Source organism: Protopterus annectens, chromosome 12.part0, assembly GCF_019279795.1.
Source record: "Protopterus annectens isolate FY-2018-M chromosome 12.part0, PAN1.0, whole genome shotgun sequence".
Taxonomy (NCBI): domain Eukaryota; kingdom Metazoa; phylum Chordata; order Ceratodontiformes; family Protopteridae; genus Protopterus; species Protopterus annectens.
The window spans coordinates 341,816,369-341,841,399 of NC_056746.1; the positions used below are offsets into that span (position 1 = coordinate 341,816,369).

The window sequence follows — 25,031 nt, forward strand, 5'->3', positions numbered from 1 at the left end:
AGACAGCTTAAGCAGAACTACCACGGATGCACACGAATGGATGCTGCACCCAGACATCTTCCAACTCATAGCAAAGGAATGGGGAATGCCGGAGATAGATCTGTTCGCCTCCCCTCTCAACCATCAACTGAAGACATTCTGCTCAAGGACATACCACCCACAAGCTTGGAGGGTGGACTCTCTCTCTTTCAGCTGGAAAGCTCTAAAAGTATATGCCTTTCCACCTCTCCCATTACTGTACAAGGTTCTACTGAAGATCAGGGAGGAGCAGCCAAGAGTGATTCTGATAGCTCCAGACTGGCCAAGGCAACACTGGTATCCATTATTGAGAAGCCTGTCTCAGGCAAAACCATGGCCTCTTCCCCTATGGCCTCTCCTTCTGATGCAGAACAATTTCAAGACCATGCATCCCAACTTGAAAACATTGCAGCTAACTGCCTGGAAAATTCCTTAAAGCCCAAACAAGATGCCTTATCACAGAGAGTGAAGGACATCATCTTGGAAGCTCGCCGGCCTTCCACAAGGAAGACATACTCAGCTAAATGGAAAAGATTTCTCATTTGGAACACAGCAAAAGGCTCAGATGCGACAGTGGCAAACATGACACATATTCTGGAATACTTAGCAGAATTGTTCCACAGTGGCCTGTCCTATTCTTCCATTAAGATTCATGCCTCAGCAATTTCAGCAGAATACAATGTGGATCCACCTATCTTCTCACACCCTCTCCTCAGGCAATTTCTGAGAGGGATCAAAAATATTAAACCTCCAAGAAAACCACCTCTACCCGCTTGGGATCTCAACTTTGTGTTGGAGAAACTAACACTTCCTCCATTTGAACCAGCAGCATCAGCGGATCTACAGTTTCTGTCTTGGAAAACTGCATTCCTTCTGGCAATAACTTCAGCAAGAAGAGTATCTGAGTTACAAGCATTAATGGCAGTACAGCCATTTCTTATCTTCCATCAGGACAGAGTTTCACTAAGAACCAATCCTACCTTTATGCCAAAGGTGGTGTCTAGGGTATCTTTGAACCAAGCTATTCACTTGCCTACATTCTTCCCAAATCCACAGACTAGAGGGGAAAAACTTCTGCACACCCTGGATATACACAGACAACTACGCTACTACTTGGACAGAACTAAAACTAGCAGAAAGACTGACCAACTATTTGTAGCATATGCTACTGGAGTGCAAGGAAACGCAATTTCCTAACAGACAATTTCAAAATGGATAGGAAATTGCATTCGATTTTGTTACTCCTTTCATGGAAAGACAGTTCCTGAAAACATCAGGCCTCACTCCACAAGGGCCACGGCCACCACTACAGCCTTCCTACGAGGGGTGGCTACCAAGGACATTTTAGAAGCTGCTACTTGGAGCTCCGTGCATACATTTGCCAAACATTACAATCTACCTTTATACTCCAGATCCAGAGCAGGTTTTGCTACTGCAGTCCTGCAGGGGATATTAACTACACCATCCTTTTCTTAGTACCCCCCCCCCCAGATTGGCTATGGTATTCTACCCATATGTTATGACTGCAGATGCATCCTTGAAGGACATAGTACAGTTTTGTACCTACCATAAATGTAGATGTCCGATAGGTATGCATCTGCAGTCAGGTTTACCCTCCCTCCTACCCCTCAGTGGTATTCCTAGGGTACTTACCCCTCTTTTAGCTACCTGGGGGAATCTATTATGGTGTATTTGTTTGTATATACATGTATATAATTATATAAGTTTGCAAATGTTTGGATCATTTTTGCATTTATCCAAATTTAGCCTTCCTAGAGGGCACCTGGCATCTGGGGCAAGAAAAACTGAGGAAAATGGCGTCGGCTGATGCTTTTATACCCCAGACGCTCTAACGTCGGGGAAAGTGCGACATCAGCCGAGGCCAAACCCAGACTTTGGAATCCGGCCGACCGAAGGGCTGCCTGAGGCAGGACAACCCATATGTTATGACTGCAGATGCATACCTTTCGGACATCTACATTTATGGTAGGTACAAAACTGTACTTTTTCAGACCTTCACAGCTTACCATCAAAACAACAACCAAGTCTAAAACTCCATTAAAGACAAAGAAACAAGTACAGCATTCACCTTGACAGGCCTCCATGCCTAAAAAACAGATGCTCAAAATGTCCGAAGACCTAATTACTCTGATCAGGGGTTCCCATCCCCTCTGATAAAAGGCCTAGGCAGGATACAGACTATGATTCCTCTGACCAGGTTTCCATTTCCCCTGATTCCTCTTCAGACCAGGGATACTCTTTACCCCCCTATGAGGACTCTGATGCTGAAGAATCAATCCCTTCAGCCTCTCCTCCTGAGGATTACTCTTTTGGGGAAACTTTACATACCATGAGGGAGCATTTCCATTGGGAGAGCCAGGATTATTCAGAATCCAAGAAAAGGCTCAGAGATTTACTTTTATTGCCTCAGCACAGGCCCCTGGCGATTCCGCCTGTGTTAGATATTGTGGATGATGTGTTCTCTGAATCCAGTTTAACCCCTGATTCTTTGCCCCCAGCACCAGTCAAGCCAGATAGGTACTGCAGAGTCCCTGACTCTCACAAATTCCTTTATAAAAACCCTGCTGCTGACGCAGAAACTATTTCCCAGGGTCCCAAAGGGGTAAAGGCTTCCACTGCTAAAAATCCAGTTCCCTCTGACAGGGATTCTAGAGCATTAGATAGATGGGGGAAGAAAATTTACACTTCTGCAACATTAGCAGTAAGGGCTTTAAATTGCCAGTTCCACATGCTTAAATACCAACAATATTTAATGTATCTGTTAAAACAGAAAATGCTTACAAGCTCAGAAAGTCCTGACTATAAGGAAATGCAGGATTTATTGCATGCAGCTGAACAAGTGGGAAAACATACTCTGCAATGCGGTTTTGATTCATTAGAGGCTTCTTGTAGAGCCGCAGTTACTGGATCTGTGATTTGAAGGCATGCTTGGTTAAAAGAACAAGGTTTACCTGATCATGTTAAGGCAAAATTATTAGATGCTCCTTTACAGCATGGTATCTTGTTTGGTGTTAAGGCAGAAGAGGTATTAAAGAAAATGGAGGATAAGGCAAAATCTATGCAAACAGTGAAGGATTTCTTACAGGTACAGCCACATCGATTCAGCAGAAATTGGCCTTCTAAAATTGATCCTTTCCAGTGACAGACAGACCACAAAGAGGCAGATACAGACGACTAAGAGGCAGATCTCAGCCCCAAGGCTCTTACAGACCATGACAGTGGGGTGCTTTAACCCCAAAAGGAGGAGAAGACAAGTCACAACCTTATAGGGAACAGTCCCAATGATTCCCCCCTTCACATGCCAAGCACTTACCTTTTGGCAGCTCCCTTAGGGGAAAACTAGTTCTTTTTTCACAAAATTGGCATATAATCGCCCAAGACAAATGGGTTCTGGATATTGTGTCTCAAGGTTACAGGTTCCACTTTCACACTCTACCAAGGCCAAAAGGAATGCCAGACCTGCCACAAAATCAGTGGGCAGAGGCACAAAAACAAATCACAGCCCTAATGGACATGAGAGCTATTCCAAAAGTGCCACAACAGGAACAAGGACAAGGATTTTACTCGACTTTTCTTGGTCCCCAGAAAGGACAAAGCCTGGAGACCCATACTGGACCTCTCTACTATAAATACTTACCTGGATGTTCCAAAATTCAAAATATTGACACTACAGCAACTTCTTCCCATGCTGGGCAAGAAGGTTTGGCTAGTTACATTGGTCCTCAAAGAGGCATACCTGCACGTCCCAATAAGACAGAATTGCAGAAGATACCTCAGATTCATAGCTGGCACAATGCATTACCAATTCTCTGCACTGCCCTTTGGCTTATCTACTGCACCCAGGGTCTTCACAAAATGCCTGGCACCAGTAATTGCATTTTGCAGACAAAAAGGAATTCAAATATATCCCTACTTGGACAGCTGCCTTTTTCAAGCAGAGAGCAAGGACATTCTTCTAAAGCATCTGGCGTTTGTAAAAAGATTTCTAATTTGCCTAGGGTACACAGTAAACGAAAATAAGTCAAAACTAGTGCCCTCACAAGAGATAATATTCCTGGGTGCCAGCTTAAATACAACGGCCCAGATGGCTTATCTCACGCCAGACAAGCAAAGACAACTGCCTCAGTACTTTCAATTGATGGCAACAAAAAACCAACTCCCTGCAAGAAAAATTCTGCAGGCCTTGGGGTTCATGGTGTCCTGCATACTACTAATACCATATGCCAGACTGCATATGAGGAAATTACAATGGTACCTAAAAAGTGTTTGGGCTCAGCACTGTCACAGTTTGGAAACAGTAATACCACTTATTCCCTGCCTACAACAGGAGTTTCGATGGTGGGCACAGGTATGTCACCACAACAAGGGACAGCCTTTCACTTTACTCACAGCCAGGCAGACACTAACAATAGATGCTTTGGATTATGCCTGGGGAGCACACATGGCAGGAAAATGTATTCAGGACAAGTGGGCCACAGAACAAATGCATCTTCACATCAATCAAAAAGAGATGCTAGCTCTACAAAATGCCCTAACAGCTTTCAAGGATCTTCTGCATCCAGGACAACTATTGCAAAAGACGGACAACACCACAGTTATGTGGTACATAAACAAGCAAGGGGGCACTCATTCCTATCCCCTCTGCAGACAAGCCATGACTTTGTGGAACACAGCACTGACCTATCAAGTTCATCTGCAAGCACAATTCCTGCCAGGAAAGAAAAATACTCTGGCAGACGACTTAAGCAGAAACATCATGGATCCTCACAAGTGGAAATTAAATCCACAAGTATTCAGCATGATAACACAAAAATGGGGGTGCCCAGACATAGATCTTTTTGGCTCCTCTCTGAACTGCCAACTACAGAAATTCTGCACAAGGACATACCACACACAAGCATGGAAAGTGGATGCTCTCTAGTTCAGCTGGAAAACCATAAAAGTTTATGCCTTCCCACCAGTGCCTCTCCTGTCAATGGTACTCCTAAAAGCCAGACAAGAAAGGACAAAAATGATCCTGATTTCCCCAGACTGGCCACGCCAGCACTGGTACCCAATCTTAAAGAATTTGGCTCAAGGCCCAGCATGGATTTTACCTCAAATTCCTCATCTTCTGATGCAACAAAACAGTCAGATCCTGCACAGCCAGCTCAAAACCTTAAACCTGGCTGCATGGCAGATTACTTAGCCAAGCAACTAATACCTCTCTTTAAAGCTGTTATGGATGTCATTTTGGAGGCCAGGAGGCCCAGCACCAGGAAATCGTATTCAGGAAAGTGGAAGAGATTCTGCACCTGGAACCAGGCTCAAAGCTTTGACCCTCTTGTTCCAAATATTCCTCATATATTACAATACTTAACTGAGATGCTGGACAAAGGCCTATCCTTCTCATCCATTAAGATCCACACCTCTGCCATCTCAGCTCATTACAACACGGATCCTCCTATTTTCTCTCATCCATTATTAAAACAGTACCTCAGAGGGGCTAAAAACATAAGACCGCCCCGCAGAGCACCAACACCAACTTGGGACCTCAACTTTGTCTTGGAAAAACTAACTTTACCTCCTTTTGAGCCAGCCAATTCAGCAGAATTAAAATATGTGTCATGGAAAACTGCTCTGCTTCTGGCAATAACCTCAGCATGAAGAGTCTCAGAGTTACAGGCACTAATGGCAGTGGAACCTTTCATCATTTTTCATCAGGACAGGGTTTCTTTAAGAACAAACCCTACATTTATGCCAAAGGTGGTATCCAGTGTGGCTGTAAACCAAACTATTCACTTACCAACATTTTATCCAAATCCCCAGAATAAAGGGGAGAGACTTCTGCACTCATTGAACATACACAGACAGTTACGCTTCTACTTGGACAAAAAAAAAGCTTTCAGGAAAACTGAGCAATTGTTTGTAGCATATGCTACAGGATCACAGGGAAAGGGTATTTCAAAGCAGACCATTTCAAAGTGGATAGGACACTGTATCCGTTTCTGCTACACACAGCATGGAGAAACTGTACCTAGCAATATTACGCCACATTCCACCAGGGCAACAGCCACTTCATCTGCCTACCTTAGAGGAGTACCTACCAAGGATATTTTGGAAGCTGCAACTTGGAGTTCAGTGTGTACTTTACCAAGCATTACCACTTGCCTCTTTACTCTAAATCCAGGGCTGGCTTTGCCACTGCAGTGCTGCAGGGCCTCATAGCCACACTGAATCCTTTATAGAACCAGCCACCCAACCTCAGCTTTGGGATTCAACCCAAGTGTAATGACTGCAGCAGTGAAACACGATGAACATAGTACAGTTTTGTACCTACCATAAATGTAGATGTTCGAGTGTATTTACTGCTGCAGTCCAGGTTACCCTCCCTCCATCCCCTCTTTCTTAGCTGGGACTTATCTGTACCTTTCTACCCTATACAACCTATGTGGTGTATTTGCTTGTAACTGAAGGTATTGTTTTTATTTTTTATGTATGTTTTATTACCAAAATGTATTGCCTACCTATTTGGGGGCAACTGACATCTGGGGCAAGAAAAACTGAAGAAAATGGCGTCGGCTGCATATTATATGCCCCTGGCGCACTGATGTCAGGGAAGAAGCGACAGCAACCGATGCCAGACCAAGACTTTGGAACTCTGGCCGACTGCGGGACCGTCTGACGGCAGGATAACCCAAGTGTAATGACTGCAGTAGTGAATACACTCGAACATCTACATTTATGGTAGGTACAAAACTGTACTTTTACATCCCCCAGAACCATCAATTGGACAAATTTTGCACAAGGATTCCCCCACAAACTAGCTTTGAACATGGATGCTCTATCCTTCAGCTGGAAAAACCTATCAGTTTATGCCTTTCCTCCTCTGCCTCTGCTCTCCAAGGTACTACTAAAGATCAAACAGGACAAGCCAAGGACGATTTTAATTGCACCAGACTGGCCACGCCAACACTGGTACCCCCTTTTGTGCAGTGTGTCACGCTTGGCCCCATGCCACCTGCCTCAGACTCCTTCCCTGTCGTCTCAGCAGGAGAACCAGATTCTGCACCTTAAGCTGCAAACCCTGAACCTAGCAGCCTGGCTATTTACCTAATCTCTCCTTTACCACCCCTCAGTAAATCAGTGATGGATATCATTTTAGAGGCAAGGAGGCCTAGTACTACAAAATCTTATGCTGCAGAATGGAAAAGATTTTGTGCCTAGAACCAATCTCAAGGAATGAGGGCAGCAGTGCCCAGTTTACTCAGATTCTACAATATTTGACTAAGATGCTTCATAAGGGCTTGTCCTTTTCCTCCATCAAAATTCATGCCTCAGCCATTTCAGCTCATTATAGCACAGAGCCTCTCCTCTTCTCTCACCCACTGCTCAAACAGTTACTCAGAGGGGCCAACATTTTAAGGCCACCCAGGAGAGCTCCAACTCCAGCCTGGGACCTTAACTTTGTCTTGGAGAAACTCACTCTTCCTCCTTTTCGAGCCAGCTGCTACTGCAGATTTAAAATTCCTTTCTTGGAAAACAGCTTTCCTTTTAGCAATCACTTCTGCAAGAAGGATATCTTAATTACAGGCCCTTATGGCGGTGGAGCCTTTCATCATCTTTCATGCGGACAGGGTGTCCCTCAGAACCAATCCCTCTTTCATGCCCAAGGTGGTATCCAGTGTGGGTCTTAATCAGTCCATTCAGTTGCCTACCTTCTTTCCTAACCCCCAGAACAAAGAGGAATGGATACTGCACTCCTTAGATGTGCACAGACAACTTAGATTCTACTTGGACAGGACTAAACCTCAAAGGAAATTTGAACAACTGCTGGTGGCATTTGCTACAGGGACAGAGGGGAAAGCTATTTCAAAGCAAACCATTTCAAAATGGATAGGCCACTGCATTCATTTCTGCTATAAGCACCATGGAAAACCTATCCCAAAGGGCATCAGACCCCATTCAACCAGGACTGCATCTACCTCTACAGCCTTTTTCAGGGGCGTCCCTACAAGGGACATCCTAGAAGCTGCTACCTGGAGTTCTGTATATACTTTCACCAAGCATTATCATTTGCCAATTTTATCTAAATCCAGAGCTGGTTTTGCCACTGCAGTCTTGCAGGGCCTTATAGCTGGTCCTAATTCTATTTTAATTCCTCCTCCCAGCCTTAGCTTTGGGACTCTACCCAAATGTAATGATTGCAACAGTGAAACATGAAAAACATAGTACAGTTGTGTACACTTACCATAAATGTAGATGTTTGAGTGTATTCACTGTTGCAGTCCTGGTTACCCTCCTTCCAGCCCTCTTTCTTTTTTGGCTATACCTCTACTCTCACTTACTATGCTCAAAAAGCTTTTTGGTGTATTTGCTTTTTTGTTGGAGGTATATCCTTGTATTCATAGATTTAATTGCTTCCCATTAGGTGGACACCTGACATCTGGGGCAAGAAAAACAGATGTAATGGCATCGGCTGAATGTTTTATACCCCTGACGTCATGGAAGAAGGGACAGCAACCGACGCAGGACCCAAGACTTTTTTAATCAGGCCGACTGAGGGCTACTGCAAGCAGATAACCCAAATGTAATGACTTCAACAGTGAATACACTCGAACATCTTCATTTATGGTAAGTGTACACAACTGTACTTTCTTTTGTGTTTGCACCTGCAATTTTGATATTATAATATCATTGAATGTGTGCGTTGTTGTAGACGTTATGTCAGTATCCTACAAATGTGCCATGGCTTCTCACCTACTTCAAAAAAAAACAAAAAGAACAAAAACAAAATAAAAAATGTTTGAGAATGCTGGGAAACGTGCCTTCACTTTGTAGTGAGTTCATTTCTATTTCAGTTTGTGTAACATTTGCAGACTGCTGTTGGATTTGCTAGTGAGGGGCACGTGTTGGACAAAGACATTACTGGCAACACTTGACTTACTTTATAGTTCTGTACTGCGTGAATGATGGATATCAGCTGGCCATGATTTGGCCTCATATTTTTGCCTTGTCATTTGTGAAATGCCTTTATTTTTTTGTAAAGTACCAAATAGTACAGTGAGTCTATAATGGTAGACATTACAGTTCCATACTTATCAGAAATGAATCATGTTCAAATAGACACTTAACCAGGGCAATGGACAACAGGCATCCATGCCGTTATACCTTTTGTATACGTCTTATCAGAACTGTATCATGTTCAAATACACACTTAACCAGGGTAATGGACAACAGGCATCCATGCCGTTATACCTATAAAATAATGTTCTAATGGCGTTTGAAGTGTTGCCTCGATAATGGAAGAGTACCGATTCTTATGTGCACAAAGCCCTTTGTAGAATTCCATAAAGGCAGAGTCATCCTTAGAAACAATCCTTCCTTTTTGCCAAAGGTGGTGACTGAGTTCTCCCATAGTCAAACTGTATAAGTTGCCTGTTTTCTTTCCTGACCCCCAAAGCAAGGGCAAAATGTGAAAGATTGTGCTCTCATTGGACTTGCATGTACATCTAAGATACCTAGGTAAAGCAAAAAACGTCAGATTCAGATGATTCAGATTAGCTTTGTGTGTATCCTTCACAGCCACGAAAAAGGGAAAATCAGTCTCCAAGTAAATTCGAGGTGTTTGACCCATTGTTTTTATTGCCTTTTGCTGTTCCCATTATGGGAAATGCTACAAAGGAGTGTGAGACTATGGGTGTAGTGGTCACTGTGGATGTTCATAAAGGTGTGAGTGCCCAGTTTGTTTTGGAGGCTACATTGTCTTTGATCAACACCTTTAAACAGTTAATTGCTTTTGGCTTGAAAACAGCAAGGGCTAGGTTTGCTACTGCCATTCTACAGGACTTATAACCCACCCCAATTAATCTTTCCGCCTTACACTTGTGAGTTCTAGGATCTTCCCACTAGTCAGTACTACTGCAAAGTGATTGATATGAAGAACATAGTACAGTTGTGTGAGAATTTACCATAATAGCAGATATTTAAATAGCACCTTGTTGCGGTATTATTTAAAGTACCACCTTCTTCCCTTCTCTTCCATTGGTATCTTAGGATTGTGCTGGAATACCATGTTTCCTGTAAGGTCCCAGTCCTTTTCATATCTGAATAGATTCAGGGAACCATTTTACTTAAGTCTCTGACACAGAGAACATCCATTGATATTCCTTTATGGCTATTATCCTTAGGTCCATGTCTAAGAGAAGGCAAGGTGGTCATCCTGCTAGTGTTTTGGCAAGAAAACTTTAAAGGTGGAATGGGTAGATGTTAACCGTACACAAAGATGTACAGAAATCCCTAAGGGGCAGATGGCTTCACAGTCTAGAGGAGGAAAGGTGCTAAGCAGTCAGTCTGGGACATCAGACCTTCTGTGGCAAAAATCCCAGTTGTTGGTAATACTCCTGTATTGATCTACTCGATCATCTATTGTTATGGTAAGTATTTACACAGTTGTACCTTCTTCTTCCAAATTTGTGACTTTTGCCCATCTTTATGCCATTTATAGGTGAGTGATGCATGTAGCTGTGACTACCTTACATTTTTATGTATGCATTTATTTATTTATTTTGTTTGTTTGTTTGTTTGTTTGTTTATTTTTGTTTCATGCAGCCACTTGGTTCAAATAGAGGTCCCATTCCTAATGACTTCCCAAGCAGTGTGCCACCTGGAATACCTCTGAACATAATGGGTCCATTGGAAGTCACTACTCCATTAATTCCAACAGTTCCCCTGCCTCTGTTGTATTCATTCCCTTTGCCAGCAACATTTCCTACCTTGGATTCCTTAGATAGCTTTTCGGTCATTGAGCCAAAACGAGGTAAGATGTGATTAGAGATCTAATGACGTTATTTTGTTTTAAGATTAAATATTGCCCTCTTCTCATACATATATACAGTTAGAAAGATTTAATGATTAAATATGTTATTTTGCTAATAAAGTGGTTGTTGTGTCACAGTGCCATGTATTAAGCTTAAAGACGGACTTACACAGTGAAACAGACATTCCTTCATTTAATATTTGAAGAGTATTATGGATCTTTGGAATGGTTTTGCATAATGCCCTTTCTTGCTATTGCTCCCAAAAGTTAGAGTGATAGCTGAAACATCCCAGATCATTTGAAGGTCATTGCTGAAGTGATGTTACATACATGGTAAGTTTTAGTAATCAAAGTACTGGAAGCCTGAGTAAAATTTTCACACGTGGGATGTGGGATCGATGCACTATGTACAGACAGAGAATAAATAAGGTAACAGTGGGAGGAAATGTTAGACAAGAAATTCTTCTATTTCATACATGCTTTTTTTATGGCCAAAACCTTCCCCTTTGTGAGAAAGATTCTCTAAACTGCTGTTATCTCAAATGGCACAAGATTACAGTTCTTTTCATTTATAGAATTATGTAATGTCTGGTAAACATTAATCACAAGACATTTGAAAAGGAGATTCTACTGACATTGGAATAGTGGTAAAAGGTGAAGATGTTTATTTAGATCACTGCTGCAGTAGCTCTTAGTACTGGAACTTTATCACTAACCGTACCTGACATCCAGACCAATTTCTAGAGTTCAGGATCCTCCTGTGTTGGCATAGCATGCACCTGTCTCTTGATTCATCAGCATATGCAGTGTAAAGTGGGTGACTGCCTGTCCCATCACAGAACTTTTTAGACACTATCCTTTAGCTGTGTGGAGGAAATGTATGCTGTATAGCCACGTGATTGGCTGGCTGTGGTGCTGTGGAGACAGTTAAATACCCCGTTAATAAACCACTTTTTTCCATAACTTGTTAGCTATCTCCTCTGATAATGGACTTTTTCCAGTCAGACTTTCCCAGTGAAGAAGGACATTGAGTAAATAATTATGTCTGAATCCAAAAGTATTAGGTGTAGCTGTAGTAGACTCTCACATAAATATTACAGCAGTTGCTGTGTGTTTTGGGGGGCCTAGACCATAAAGTACAGATGGGAATTTACCCCTAAAACACTGAGGGTTAGGTTATGTACCCTGTGCGACTAGCTTGAAAGGAAGAAGCTTGACACTTTAGCTTGTTTCAGCATGATGTCCACAGGGATGTCTTCATCCTTTGACCTCCTCCCCAAATGAAAAATAGGGAGCAGGTAGTGAACCAATCCCACCTTTATGCCCAAAGTAGTGTCACAGTTCCCACTTAACCAGACCTTACAAACCAGACCTTACAAATGTGGTTTTCCCAAACCCTCAAGGCAAAGATGAGAAGGTGTTGCACATTCTGGATGTACATAGATAATTTAGATATTACCTTCACAGAATCAGAGATGTATGGACATTTAAGTAGTTATTTGTTTCTTTTGCAAAAAAAAAAAGGTAAATGGGTTTAACTACTTCTGATGCCCGTGCCCTGGCCCAGCAATCAAGGAGCCTCAATCCTCACCACTAACACCAGTGAGGGGCGTCTCATATAGGAGGAAAGGATAACAAATACACACAGTAAAGTGCAGTTTCCCTTAAGAGCACACAGAGATCACAGTCAGTCCAGGGCTGGTCTCTCCCTTGCTCTCCAGGTCACCAATAAGATTTGCCACTGGCACAGCTATAGGGTCCAGATATCAGCCTAGTGGGCAAGCTATAACCTCCAGCACCCTCTCTGTCCAACCAGTGCTTCGTGTCCCTGCCCAAGTAGCTCTCACACACACACACACACACACACACACACACACACACACACACACACTTTGAGAAGAGTTTATACAACCACACAGACACTCCTGGGGAAGGCGAGCACAGGTTCTCCAGCTGTGCCCCTTTTTCCCAGACTATATTGTAGTGCCAGCTGCCACCACCCACTAATATTTATCAGCTACTCAGAGGCCCTTAAAAGGGTGTCCAATTATTACTGTGCAATATTATTATCCAATTGGTAGTATAGCCGAGGGCTAAAGCTAGTGAAGTGGCTTTGTACAATTTTACCAAAGGCATGCAAGTACTCTAAAGAGCTTAAATTATCTCTAAAAAACAGCCACAGTTGGAAGGGTTTAAAAATATTTAATAACAAATAGTCAAAACACAAGACAATACTTTTTACTACACAGTGCTAGTCAAGAGTTCAGAGATCACAAAGAAATACTTAAAATAATCCAGTAGTACAGTTCTGACATCACAGAAAAACACTTATAGTTTCTAGCTATTTCTAAGAGAAAACACAAGTCTAAGATAAACTTACATATACAGCAAGACAGTGCTGGAGAGTTGGATTGTTAAGACAACAATTCTTAATTCTCTCCGATTCTTTCTGCTTTTAAAATCACATTCCTGGTTATTACATCATTCTTCACACTTCCCTGGGTTCCGATGCTAACAGAAGCTACATTTACATTCTTCACCTCTGGACAGAAGCCAGAGCAATAAAGGACATTTATGCATGCAAAATCTGGCCATTAACTCTGGCCTTAAAACAATAGGCAGGATGCCCCACTCTAGACTCACTGGCTCCGAGCCCTAACATCAAAGGGTCACAACATGCTTTACTTGGTCAGTAGAGTGCACTGTTGTTACCTTTTTTTCCAGTTCCACATGTAACACTATTTTTACCGTTTAAGACAACAAGCCTGCGGTTTACATTAATATTTACAGATGACAGAATTATCTCCAAAATTCTATCTGGCTAGGCTGGCAGCCTTCATCTATCTTCACCCAATCTTCGCACTACTATTACTAAATGTCACTGTCAGTCTATTCACTTTTGCTGCAACTCTGAAGGCTGATAATACCAGGGGCAATGCTACTGCAGTAGCTTTCTGAAAGGCAAGTTAATACTCAAGCCATTCTGGAAGCGGCCAAATGGATGTCATTTCACACCTTCTGTAAGCATAACATGGCAGACATTTACTCCAGCGCTAGAGTAGGTTTTTCTACAGCTATCTTATAAGGTTTGCTGTACTTCAGTCATTGTTATCATGCCACCCTATCTTCTTAGAGCTGTAGTAATGTAATCATCCCTGTAGTAAGGACTACTGCAGCATTTAAATAAAGTAGTACAGTTGTGCGGAAGTTGCCATAATAGTAAATATTTGAGTAGATCACTCTTGCAACACTGTCCATCACTAATCGTACAGTCTGCTGTTTTGAGCTGGGATAGGTTGCCCATTTTTTTCCTCTGTGTGTCCCTCCCTTACTTGCAAGACCGTGGTTCTATGGGGTCTAGGTAATGGCTAGGAGTAGTTGTACTCTCCCATTTATCATCTCCTTGTGTAATTCCCTTCTTCCCTAAACAGTTGTATCCCTTTTCTGATTTTATATTCCTGGAGCTGTAGACCGTATTTTCTGGGGCAAGAATGTTCTGAAATGTAGGCAGACTCCCGTGGTATACTGCTCCTATTAGCATACAAGGATCCTACTGTAACAACACCACGGAGGAAGCATTCTAAACTGTAGATGTCAGGCCAGATGTTGGGGACACCTATCGGTGAAGTCTTGATAGTAAGGATTGCTGCAACAGAGATGTACTCAAATATCTACTGTTATTAGAAGTTCCAACATAAATTGTACTGTCTCAGAGTCTTCTTTAGAAAACACAGCAGATCTTAAATGAGGACCTTGGACATTGATTAAAGCTTATACTAATGTGTAGTATGTGCAGTGAAACTTGGCTGAAAGTGTAAGAAGGATTGATGGTTAAAGGACTGAATAAGAGCAACTGAGAAAAAGTAAAAGTGTGCACAATATAAAGAGTGGAGACAATAATGCCTTCATCTTTAAAAGGCAGCACCATCCTGTACTGTAGTTAAACTAATCCTATTTATTTTATCTTGGCTTTAATGAATGGCTTTCTTACCTATGAGCAACTTTTTCTGTACTCCACTGTCCTGTTGAGTTACCCACACGATTATACTAAAACCGCTCACACTGCTGTTTAAACCTTCCCTTACCTCCATTGTCACTGACTGTTTTTGTTGGGCTGATGCCTCCATCTGTGAGAGGTTCTAATCTGCTTTGTTCATCCTCGCATTGCTTGGGCTCACTACACTCCCCTACCCTGCCCCCAATCATCCCCACCTCTACCTTATCTAAATTTATACTGAACACATCCCCTCCTCTTCCTACTAGCCTCATCAGTCCCTACTACTACCTCATTTTCCAATAGCATTCACCCATTACAGTCTTATTCTTCTGTACATCCTTGCTTAATTTACTGTTCTCAGTTCTAACTTTGCAGTGTATACGTTTATTCTCCTTTTCCACCTTGTACAGTAATATTCACTTCTTCCTCCTTAACAAGTCCATCTTCAGTATTACCCTTTCTTTCATAATATTGACAGAAAACGTAATACCCTCAAACCTTTTTAATGTACATCACACACTTAATAAATCTGCTTATACTTCCTTTAATTCACAGTTTTATCCTACCATACCATGTTATATTCTACATTTCTGACTATACTCTATTAAAACCTTAACCTTTCTCCAACTCCATAGTAACCAGCCTGCCTGGAATCTTCAGTAAGACATTTCAACTCTCATCCATTTTCCTGTCATCTTCCTCCGTTCTCCATTAACATATTTTCCTTTTCAATTCAACTATAATTTCCCCTTAACTACTCCATCAACCTCTTTAGTTACCATATTATCCTTTTGCATCTTCACATCTCTACTATTCATTTCATGTCACCTTACTTCCTACTGTGGTACTCTCACACTTTATTCACACTCACACACTACTGGTCACCCTACCTAGGTTATACTCCAGCTAAACCCGCCTTCATATCGATTTCCTCAAATTTATTTAATGTCCAGTGTATTCACCTTTTCAAATTCAAAACATCTAAAAACATCTAAGCATTTAGTTCACTTTGACATAATCTGGAATGGAAAAAAAAAACACTTAACTGATCCTAATCCTCTCTTCTCTAAAATCACTCTTTGTGGTGATAACCATCCCATCCCCGGCCCTCAGCCCTATTCATGCCACCCTCCTCTGACCCAACTCGTATACAACATCCACAAAACTTTTCCTTACTTCCATTAACATTCATGGTATTCTAAACAAAGTTACAGACCTAAAAGCATGATTTCTTCAATAATCACCAGAAATTACTGTCACTACTAGAACATGTCTAAATCCCCATATAAAAGATTCTAAAATTCTGTCCTCTGGCTACAATATAATTTGATGTGACAAACTAAACAAAAAAGGGGAGCCATTGCAATTGTATATAACTGTCTCACCCCTCAAAAGAAACATACCAGCCTTCAAAAATGCAGAACTTCTTATCTATCTTGTCAGTGTTGCTAAACATAAAAAACTATGTGTAAGTGCCCTCTACATACCACCATGTAATAATAATAGCTTATTAGAAGAAATTCTTTCACGGATAACTACAAATATTACCATAGAAACCATTATCTTAAGCGATAGTAACATTGACTGGTTATCTGTCACATCTAATACCCCAACTACTAGTCTTAACTTTGATGGTTTTAAATAGCTGATCTCCTCCCCTACTCGACTAAACAAAGTGAATCATAAAAATTCTATCCTTGGTTAGATGTTTGTCTCTGACTCCAGCAAGTATGCTGTCTCAGGGATACTACCTGATTCGCTTAATGACCATCACTTTATATTCACCGGTAGAGAAGTAACCCACCAACTAAAAAAATAAATATAGAACTCTATATTCTATATAATAGAAATCTTTCTAACTTTCTTCCTGATGTACTCAGTAATCTACTAAAATCCGTCAACTGGTCTCCACTCAAAACCCTACCTCTAGATGAAGACTTCAACAAATTCAGCAGTATATTCATGAATACTTTAAACACCCTTGTGCCTAGTAGAAATAAAAGAGTAAAAAATTCTCACCCCCACCCCAATGTCTCATTCTACAAGGATTTTTATGCAAAAACGTAACAAAGCATGGAAACAGTGGCACAAAGATGAAACCCCTCAAACCTTACATTTGTACAAGAAGTTGCACAATCTCAGCAAGAAGCAAATTCACCTAGACAAACAACTGTTACCCTGACCCATAAAAAATCGTAAAAAATCCAAAGGTATTCTGCAGCTCAATTAAGAAAAAATTTCAATCTGGCTCACCTTCCTCACCAACCCTCTATCCAAAATTATCCCCCTCAGAAACAACTACCAAGTTTAACACTTTCATCTGATGCTGTCATCTTCATTCCTCCGCATGATAGGGTCTCGGATCCGACCTTCAGATCCAGCTCGGCCACAATCTTCAGACTTGAATCCAACTTTCGAGCTTCACCCTCTTACCCGTAATGCACTACATCCACCCAAGGACCCCAGATCTTGTTTGCCACTTCAGCGTCCAGACGCGGATCTCTGCACTCTCGAGTGATACTTACCTTTATCAAAAAGTTATAGCTTTTTAGGTAGCATTGTTGTAAGTCCGCCCTCTGTAGTTCTTCTTTAATCCATGTGTGTGTGTGTGAGAGAGAGTTTTTCTCTCTTGTTCTTTTTATATATATATAGCTAAAGTTAAGTTAAAATTAAAATTTCTTGTAAAATTTATTTTGTAGTTTAAAGTTAAATTAGTGTTAGTTAAGTTCTAAACTAAGGTTAGTTACTTGTAACTGTTCTTTGACCATCTCGGTTTGGCAGCTATCATGTCAGACAAACCTTCTCCCAGCTTTTAATGTTGCACTTCTTGTAGGCATAAAATCCCCAACCAGGATGCCCACAAGGAGTGTGTGTATTGCCTAGGGGCAAACTGTGCTGTATGTGCTTCATTTAATCCCCGGGCTCTAGCTGATAGACAAAATAAGTTGATTCTAAGGGGTATTCTTCCATCATTGGCTCCTGAGGCTCAGACCCCTTCCTTGGCTTCCAATTCATCTTCTGCTGCTAAAGAGGCAAAAGAGAGTGCTCTCCCTGTCTCCCCAAGAGACCCTCTAGAGTCCAAAGCCACATCAAGGAAAACTTTGTATCTAACCCCCTCGGATCCAAAGAAAGTGTCTACCCTTTCAGATCCACCTGCATCCTCGGATCCAGAGGAAGTTATTTTCCTTATCGCCTCCGCCAGTGTCCATTCCAGTGTCAGATCCAGTGACTCGGGATCAGAGAGCCTCGAGCTAATCTCCGGCTCACTCAGTTAGATCTAAGCACTCCCGACCCCCCTCGTCAGCTTCATCCAGATCCTCTAGAAGCTGGTCCAAGGCGGACATGGACAGGATGATGAGGAGATTCCTCAAGGCCCAGACCCGGATGGGGGTAGTTTCAGCTCCATCCCCAAGTCGGATCTGTGAGCTGCCTAGGCCATACCATCAGGACTCTTTTCTCCAATCTGGCCTTCTGTTTCGGAGTTGCAGGGTTCGGGACTCCTGTGTGTGTCGGGTTTGGTGCAGGGGGAAGCCCCTTTTTTCAGTGCTGGTGTTACCCTTGATCAGCCCTGTTTTGATTTTCTCAGAGCAGAGTGAGTCTCAGAGCCGGTGTGGTGGTGCAGGGTCTGAGGGAATGGTATCGGCTCTGTCTTTGTCAGAAACATCTCTTCCCCTAGGTGCTTTGGCACTTGACAGCTCGGGTCCAATCCGCAGATCTGGTGCGAGTCCTAACAGCTTCCCTCCTGTGCCTTCAGCTTCGGCGGAGACTGAGAGGACCTCTCCTGGTCCATCGGCTTTTCAAGTAGTGGACAGGGCTCCCAGGTTGGAGATCCATCACATATCCTGTAATCCACTGCTCTACCCCTGTAAGGTTGGGGCCTTGAGCCCATTTGTCCTGCCTTGAGTCAACCCATCCCGAGCGGCCTGCAAGATCTCCCTGCCCAGGAGGGATCCCCTTCTTCGACACTTCCACAGAGTACCCCACTGAGGAAGGCCCCCGAAAGAAGATGTAGAAAAGGAGGCACATTGACTCCCCATTGCAGTCCTTAACTGAAGACACTGACTTCAATGAGGAGGAAAGATCCCCCGATCCCCAGATGAGGACATCTTCTTCAAAAATATTTTAGAAATCTTGAAGCAAAAAGGTGGGTGGTCTGCCCAACCTCCTTCTTTTGAGGAGTCAGCGCTTTTGGAGACGTTTGGGGTGGGCCCATCTATGACCTGAGTGACACCCCCTACCGGCAGATGACCTCATTGATTTGGTTTTCTGTCAGGCATGGAAGGAACCAGATACTATCAAGCCTATTCCCAAGCACCCTGATAGTTTCCTGGTGCCTCCAGCAGATAGAGAGCACTGGAGCTAAGGTCCCATAGTTGATGCCGTCGTGGTGGCAGCAGCCACTAAGAAAGACCAGGCAGAAGAGACTGCCAGTGTCCATTCACCTAACAAGGAGTCTGGAGGTTTGGACAGGATTGGAAAGCATGTTTACTCTTCAGCCACCTTTGTGCTGAGGTCCTAAATTACCTGGACCACTTTACCTGGCTGCAGAGAGCTCTGATCAAGGAGCATTCAGCATCTCTCTCTCTCTCTCTCTCTCTGAGTCCATGCCTGAGGAGGAATTTCAGAAAGTTTCTCCCAAGCTGACCACTCAATCTTCTGTCACCAACTCCTCAATGAGGTTAATCTCCCATACAATGGAAGGTACCTCATGAGCAACCGGTTCTGGTCTTTCCCTAAGGAGACATGCCTGGATGAGGACACTTGATTTCTAAGAGCCCTTTAAGGCATCCTTTGTGAATGCCCTCTACTGTGGCTCTTTGCTGTTTGGGCCATTAATTAAAGATACTCTCACCTGCAGTGAAAAGGATGGGAAGACCCTTTCTGCCATAAGCATCAAATTTTCTATGCCCCAGAGGCCCTTGTCCGGGAACCAGTGCAGAGGCAAGAAAATGAGGTTTCATGGGATCATAGGAAGTTACTAGGCTGTTGGCCCTGAGTCCCTTACAAACCTAGCCAAGAATTTAGTCCATGTTCTGATAAGTCAGCAGCAGAAGCCCCTGTCCACCAGGGACACAGGTGGAATCCCAGAGGTGTATTTTATGTTCCCCATCCAGTTATCCAGGTTGTGCTTAAAAAGAGTTATTGAGGTACTCTGCTTGACATGGAGAGGGAATCTATTCCACAGAGGGGAGAGTCTCTGGGACACAAATCTGTCTTGCCAACAAGTCCTGTTGATGTCACAGACCAGGTGGAGGTCATTCGTATGGGTTACTCGAGTGGAGCTTGACTTGCGGATATGCAGCAGTCCCATCAATGCAGAGTGTGAGATTGCTTTCTGTGGAAGACAGAGGTTACCTCTGAGGCATGTATATGAGACTGAGTAGAGGCACAGAACCCTTAGCCTATCTTTGTTGGGTAGATGTTTGAGGCCCTGGATTCTCCTGGTGAGGAGCCTCTGTGGTCTCTCCAGCTGCTGCATGTGCTTTGTGAGGTACATGCAGAAAGGGGCATTGTACACTGTAATGGGTCTTATAAGGGAAGAATACAGGGATTTGACCACTTTGTCCCTGGATGAGATACCCTTACAAATGAGGTGGGCCATGTATAAAGCTTTCCGTACAGCGGAGGCAATATGGTGGTCAAAAGTCAGTTTGCTGTCAACCTGGGTGCCCTAGTCCCTCATGACTGATTACGTGCTTAGGACCTTGTTATTAATGTGATCATTTGTGGGGATGTCACTCTCCCCAAAGGGGATGATGATGCATTTTGTGGCATTCAGTTTGAGGCCATGTTTCTGGCACCAGTCATTTGTGAGATCCTCTTGGAGAATGTCCACATCACTAGGGGAATTGATGACAGTGTCTAGCTTGCAGTCATCTGCATACTTGGTCAGCCATAGACCACTGGTTTTGGCCTGCACCTTAGAAAAGTGTATCCCAAACAACAGAGGCCTCAGGACCAATCCCTAGGTTACACTGCTTGTTATGGGTCTACTGCATGAGGTGGTTTCCCCTATTTTAACTAGGTGGGTTCTATCAGCGATTCAGTTTGCTACCTATGTGGTAACATATGGATTGATGCCTAGTTGAGAGAGTTTATCTATTATACCCGAGTGGGGAATAGTATCAAAGGCTTTGGCCAGGTCTAGGTAGGCGGTGTGCACCATCTTCCCCTCATCCATGGCTTTAGTGACTGTCTCAAAGAAGTTGACCACATTTAACAGGCATGACCTCCCTTGGCGAAACCAGAGTGTGTAGGATCAAGTGTTTGGAGGTTGCCAATGTCCTTGTTAATGAGGTCCATAATAATCCGCTCCATGGCCTTGCAGATCAAGCTAGTTAGGCTGATGGGTCTATAATTTCCTGGATTGGTGGATGCTCCACCTTTGTGCAAAAGGATGACAGTGGCTGTCCTCCACTCGGCTGGGATGAAGCCGGTTCCCAGGCTTTGGTTGAATAGATTGCCTAATGATGCTGCAAGTTCCTGCCTGAGTTCATGTAGAATGCAGCCTGGGATGTTATCGGGTCCCATGAAGGCTGTATTTTTTGCCTTTGAGAAGGCAGTGATGACTTGCTCCCTAGAGATAAGGGGAGGGGGGCAGGTTCTGGGGATGTCCTGATTTATTGATTGGGGGGGGGGGGCAAGTCAAGTTTTCACTGAACTTGTCTGCCAGCAGGTTGGCAATGTGTACCGCGTTTGTGTATGTGGTGTCCTTGACCACCAGTTTTGAGCAGATCTGAGTGCTTCCTTTGAAATTGCAGATATATGTGAAGAAGGCCTTATAATTGTTTTTAGTAGATGTGACCAGTTTGGACTTGAAATTTGCTTTGGAGGATTTCACTAGTGCTTTTATTTGCTTGGTTGGGCTAAGGAGAGATTGCTTCCATTTAGGCACCTGCTCTTTCTTGGTCCTGGACAGCAATTTTTTCCTTTTATTATAGAGTTTATTTATTGCAGATGTCCATCAGACAGGTTTACTCTTCCTTGAGGAGGAGCATTTTCTCCTGTCGTTTATTCCTGATACCAGGCAGCTATATAAATTCTTGTATAGTACCTTGGTGTAGGTTTAGACATATATGCCAGTTCCTATGGAGGGGAAGGGGACTGTGAAGCTGTTTATACCTTCCCTCGTGAGTCCCAAGGGCCTTTCCAAGATCCAAGCATGGAACCCTCCTCTAGAGGCAGAGGAGGAGGGTTTAGTGGTAGCAGCCATCCTAGAGGCCGAGCGGGCCCGCAAATCCAGGGCTTAGAGACATCTTTTCCAACAAGTCCTATCAGCGCTCATGAAGCGGTGCCTGACTGTCTGTCTCTGGAGGCAGTCGGGGGTCGAATCACTCTGTGGTCAGAAGCTTGGACCCATTTGACTCAAAACACCTGGGTGCTAAGCATAATATGTAGAGGCTACTATATTTCCTTTTCTCTTCCCCTTCCAAACTCCAAGAACCTCCCCAATGTGCCACCCAGTCAGAGGGAGCAGGCAGCATAGGAAGTTCAACAACTGCTGCAAAAAACAGTTATCCAAGAGGTCCCAGCCATACAAACAGGATTTGGAACCTACTTAAAACCCATTCTGGATCTACACAAGTTAAATTGTTATGTAAAGAAGTCGAGGTACCAAATGGTTATGGTTCAGTCCATTTTGCCATTGTTGAGCAAGGATGACTGGATGTGCTCAATAGATCTCAAGGATGCATACTATCACATCAAGATAGATAAGCACTCCAGGAGATATCTGTGCTTTCGGGTGGGAGCCAATCATTTCCAGTTCATGGCAATGCTCTTTGGGCTCACCACAGCTGCCCAGGTGTTAACCAGATACATGGTAGTGGTAGCAGCTCACATGAGACTCAAAGGATTCTGGGGTGTTTCCATACCTAGACGATTGGCTCCTTACCACCCCCATGAGGCATCAGCTGATCCAACAATCAAAACAAAATTAATACCACTGTGGTAAACTGTGTCCGATAATAGTCTCAACAAACCAGCAGAAATGTTCTCCACTTTATTAAAATGAGCATCCACTTTAAAAGAAGCAAATCTTTCAGGTTACCCCTTCTCAGTTCTATAATAACATCTTAAAATACACCCATTTTAAATAGAAGATATCACACATCATGTGACACAGCCAACCAATAAAAAATACCAAACAATTACATTTAAAATTAGTGCAACATCAAATATTGTTTGAATAAAACTGGTTTCAGGCTCACTGCATTATTTAAACCAGGGGCTGCATCAGCTTTTAATCTCAAAATGCAAGAGTATTCTATATTCTCTAAAGCATTATTTATGTCACCCCCCCATACTCTTGTGTACTACTCTAATAACTCTAAACCTAAATAAATGGTTCAGGCCATTGTCAGCAACATGCTTTACAAGTGCATTAGTTAAAATACCCCTCCAAAACTCTGACTTATGCCTCAGTAATATGTTCCTTCAGTTTATGATTACATTTACCCACATGAAAGGAAATATAAAACAATTTGCACTGTATTACATGTAGCATAACAGTTAAACATATATTTAACTTCCGTTGTAGGATGAATAAAGCATGTCTCAGTAAGAACATCTTTGCAACAACTACAATTTAAACAAGGATATGTTCCTTGTCTTAAACTAATACTGTTCTTTATAGACTTCGTATCTTTATAACATAACCTCCTTTTTAATTTTTTTCATTCCTGTACGCAAAACTAGGTTGTTCATCTAAAATTTGTCTGAGTTCAGGCGTAGTCATTAAGATGATGTCCTTCAAGGATGCATCTGCAGTCATCACATATGGGTTGTCCTGCCTCAGGCAGCCCTTCGGTCGGCCGGATTCCAAAGTCTGGGTCCGGCGTCGGCTGGTGTCGCCCTTTCCCCGACGTCAGAGCGCCTGGGGTATAAAAGCGCCAGCCGACGCCATCTTCCTCAGTCTTTCTTGCCGCGTGGTGCCCGAAGCAGAAGCAGTTCGCAAGTGCCAGTCGGCCAGCTCCTGTATTTCAGCTATCGAAGACTTCAAAAGCTAAGTACCCTTCTTGCCTCAGCCGATGTCAGATAAAATTAATAATTGCTTAACTTGTGGGAAACAAATACCTCATAAGGATTTCCACTCTTACTGCCTACCCTGCCTAGGCCCAGACCACGTCGTCTCGGCCTGTTCAGCCTGTGCTTCCTTCAACCGACACACTCTTAGACGTCGGGCGGAGTTTGCAGAGGAATTTTTTGGGGCTAGTTTTGCTTATAATATGCCGTCGGAGACTCCGACTTCACATTTAATAAAGAAACGGAAGGACAAGGACCGACACACGTGGGCCGCGGTTTCAGTTGAAACCATGGCCAGGCCTACCGCGAGTGTCTCGGCTGAAACCGAGTCCTTGGTGCTTCCGTCCACTAATACCGCTCAACCGACAACCTCGGCCCCGGAGGCCCCTTCGGAGTCGGCTATTGAATTTCCATCAGAAACTGGTGTTCTGGAACCTTCCGACACTATTCCCCTAGACAAACCTACACCAGCACGTGGTGCAGCCAGGCCTCCTGCATCCATGTCCATAAAGGCATTCTCTAGGGCTAAAGCTGCTAAACACTCAAAAGCTTTGCCTCCTAGGGTTATTCCTCAGGGACCCTCTACAGGTTCCCAGATCCTAAGTTTAACAGAGGACCTTATTTCCTTAATTAGGGGCTCACAGCCTCATCCGGACAGGGGCTCTCAACCTCCTCCAGATAAAAGGCCCAGGGTTGAGCCCTCTGATCCCCACTCCTCAGATGAGGCCTCTGATGGTTACCAGGAGGAGGCTTTTTCGTCCCACGAGGATTCTGATGCAGAGGAATCTATCCCCTCGGCCTCCCCTCCTGAAGAGCTTTCCTTCGGGGAGACACTTCACACTATGATAGAGCATTTCCAATAGCAGAGCCAGGAATTCTCTGATTCCAGGAAGAGATTAAGGACCTTCTTGCATTTGCCTCAGCATAGACCTTTGGCTATTCCCCCTGTTTTGAATGTCATTAATGATGTGTACTCTGAGTCTAGCACTACCCCTGACACTCTCCCTCTGGCCCCTGCCAAACCCGACAGGTATTACAGGGTCCCGGAATCACATCTTTTCCTTTACAAGGCCCACTCTGCTGATCCAGAGACTATTTCCCAGGGCCCTAAAGGGGTTGCAACTGTCACTTCAAAAAATCCTCTCCCCTCTGAAAGAGAGTCCAGGGCTTTAG

The 25,031-nt window shown here is 43.3% G+C and overlaps 1 protein-coding gene across 1 annotated transcript in view; it reads left to right on the forward strand.

Annotated features, from left to right (window-relative positions):
• The window catches only part of ZC3H7A (zinc finger CCCH-type containing 7A), a 1,693,893-nt gene that overhangs the window by 969,615 nt on the left and 699,247 nt on the right, over positions 1–25,031 (forward strand). The window contains exon 10 of the mRNA XM_044089416.1: positions 10,630–10,837. Coding sequence (XP_043945351.1) covers positions 10,630–10,837 — 208 coding nt within the window. The remainder of the gene's footprint in view (positions 1–10,629; positions 10,838–25,031) is intronic.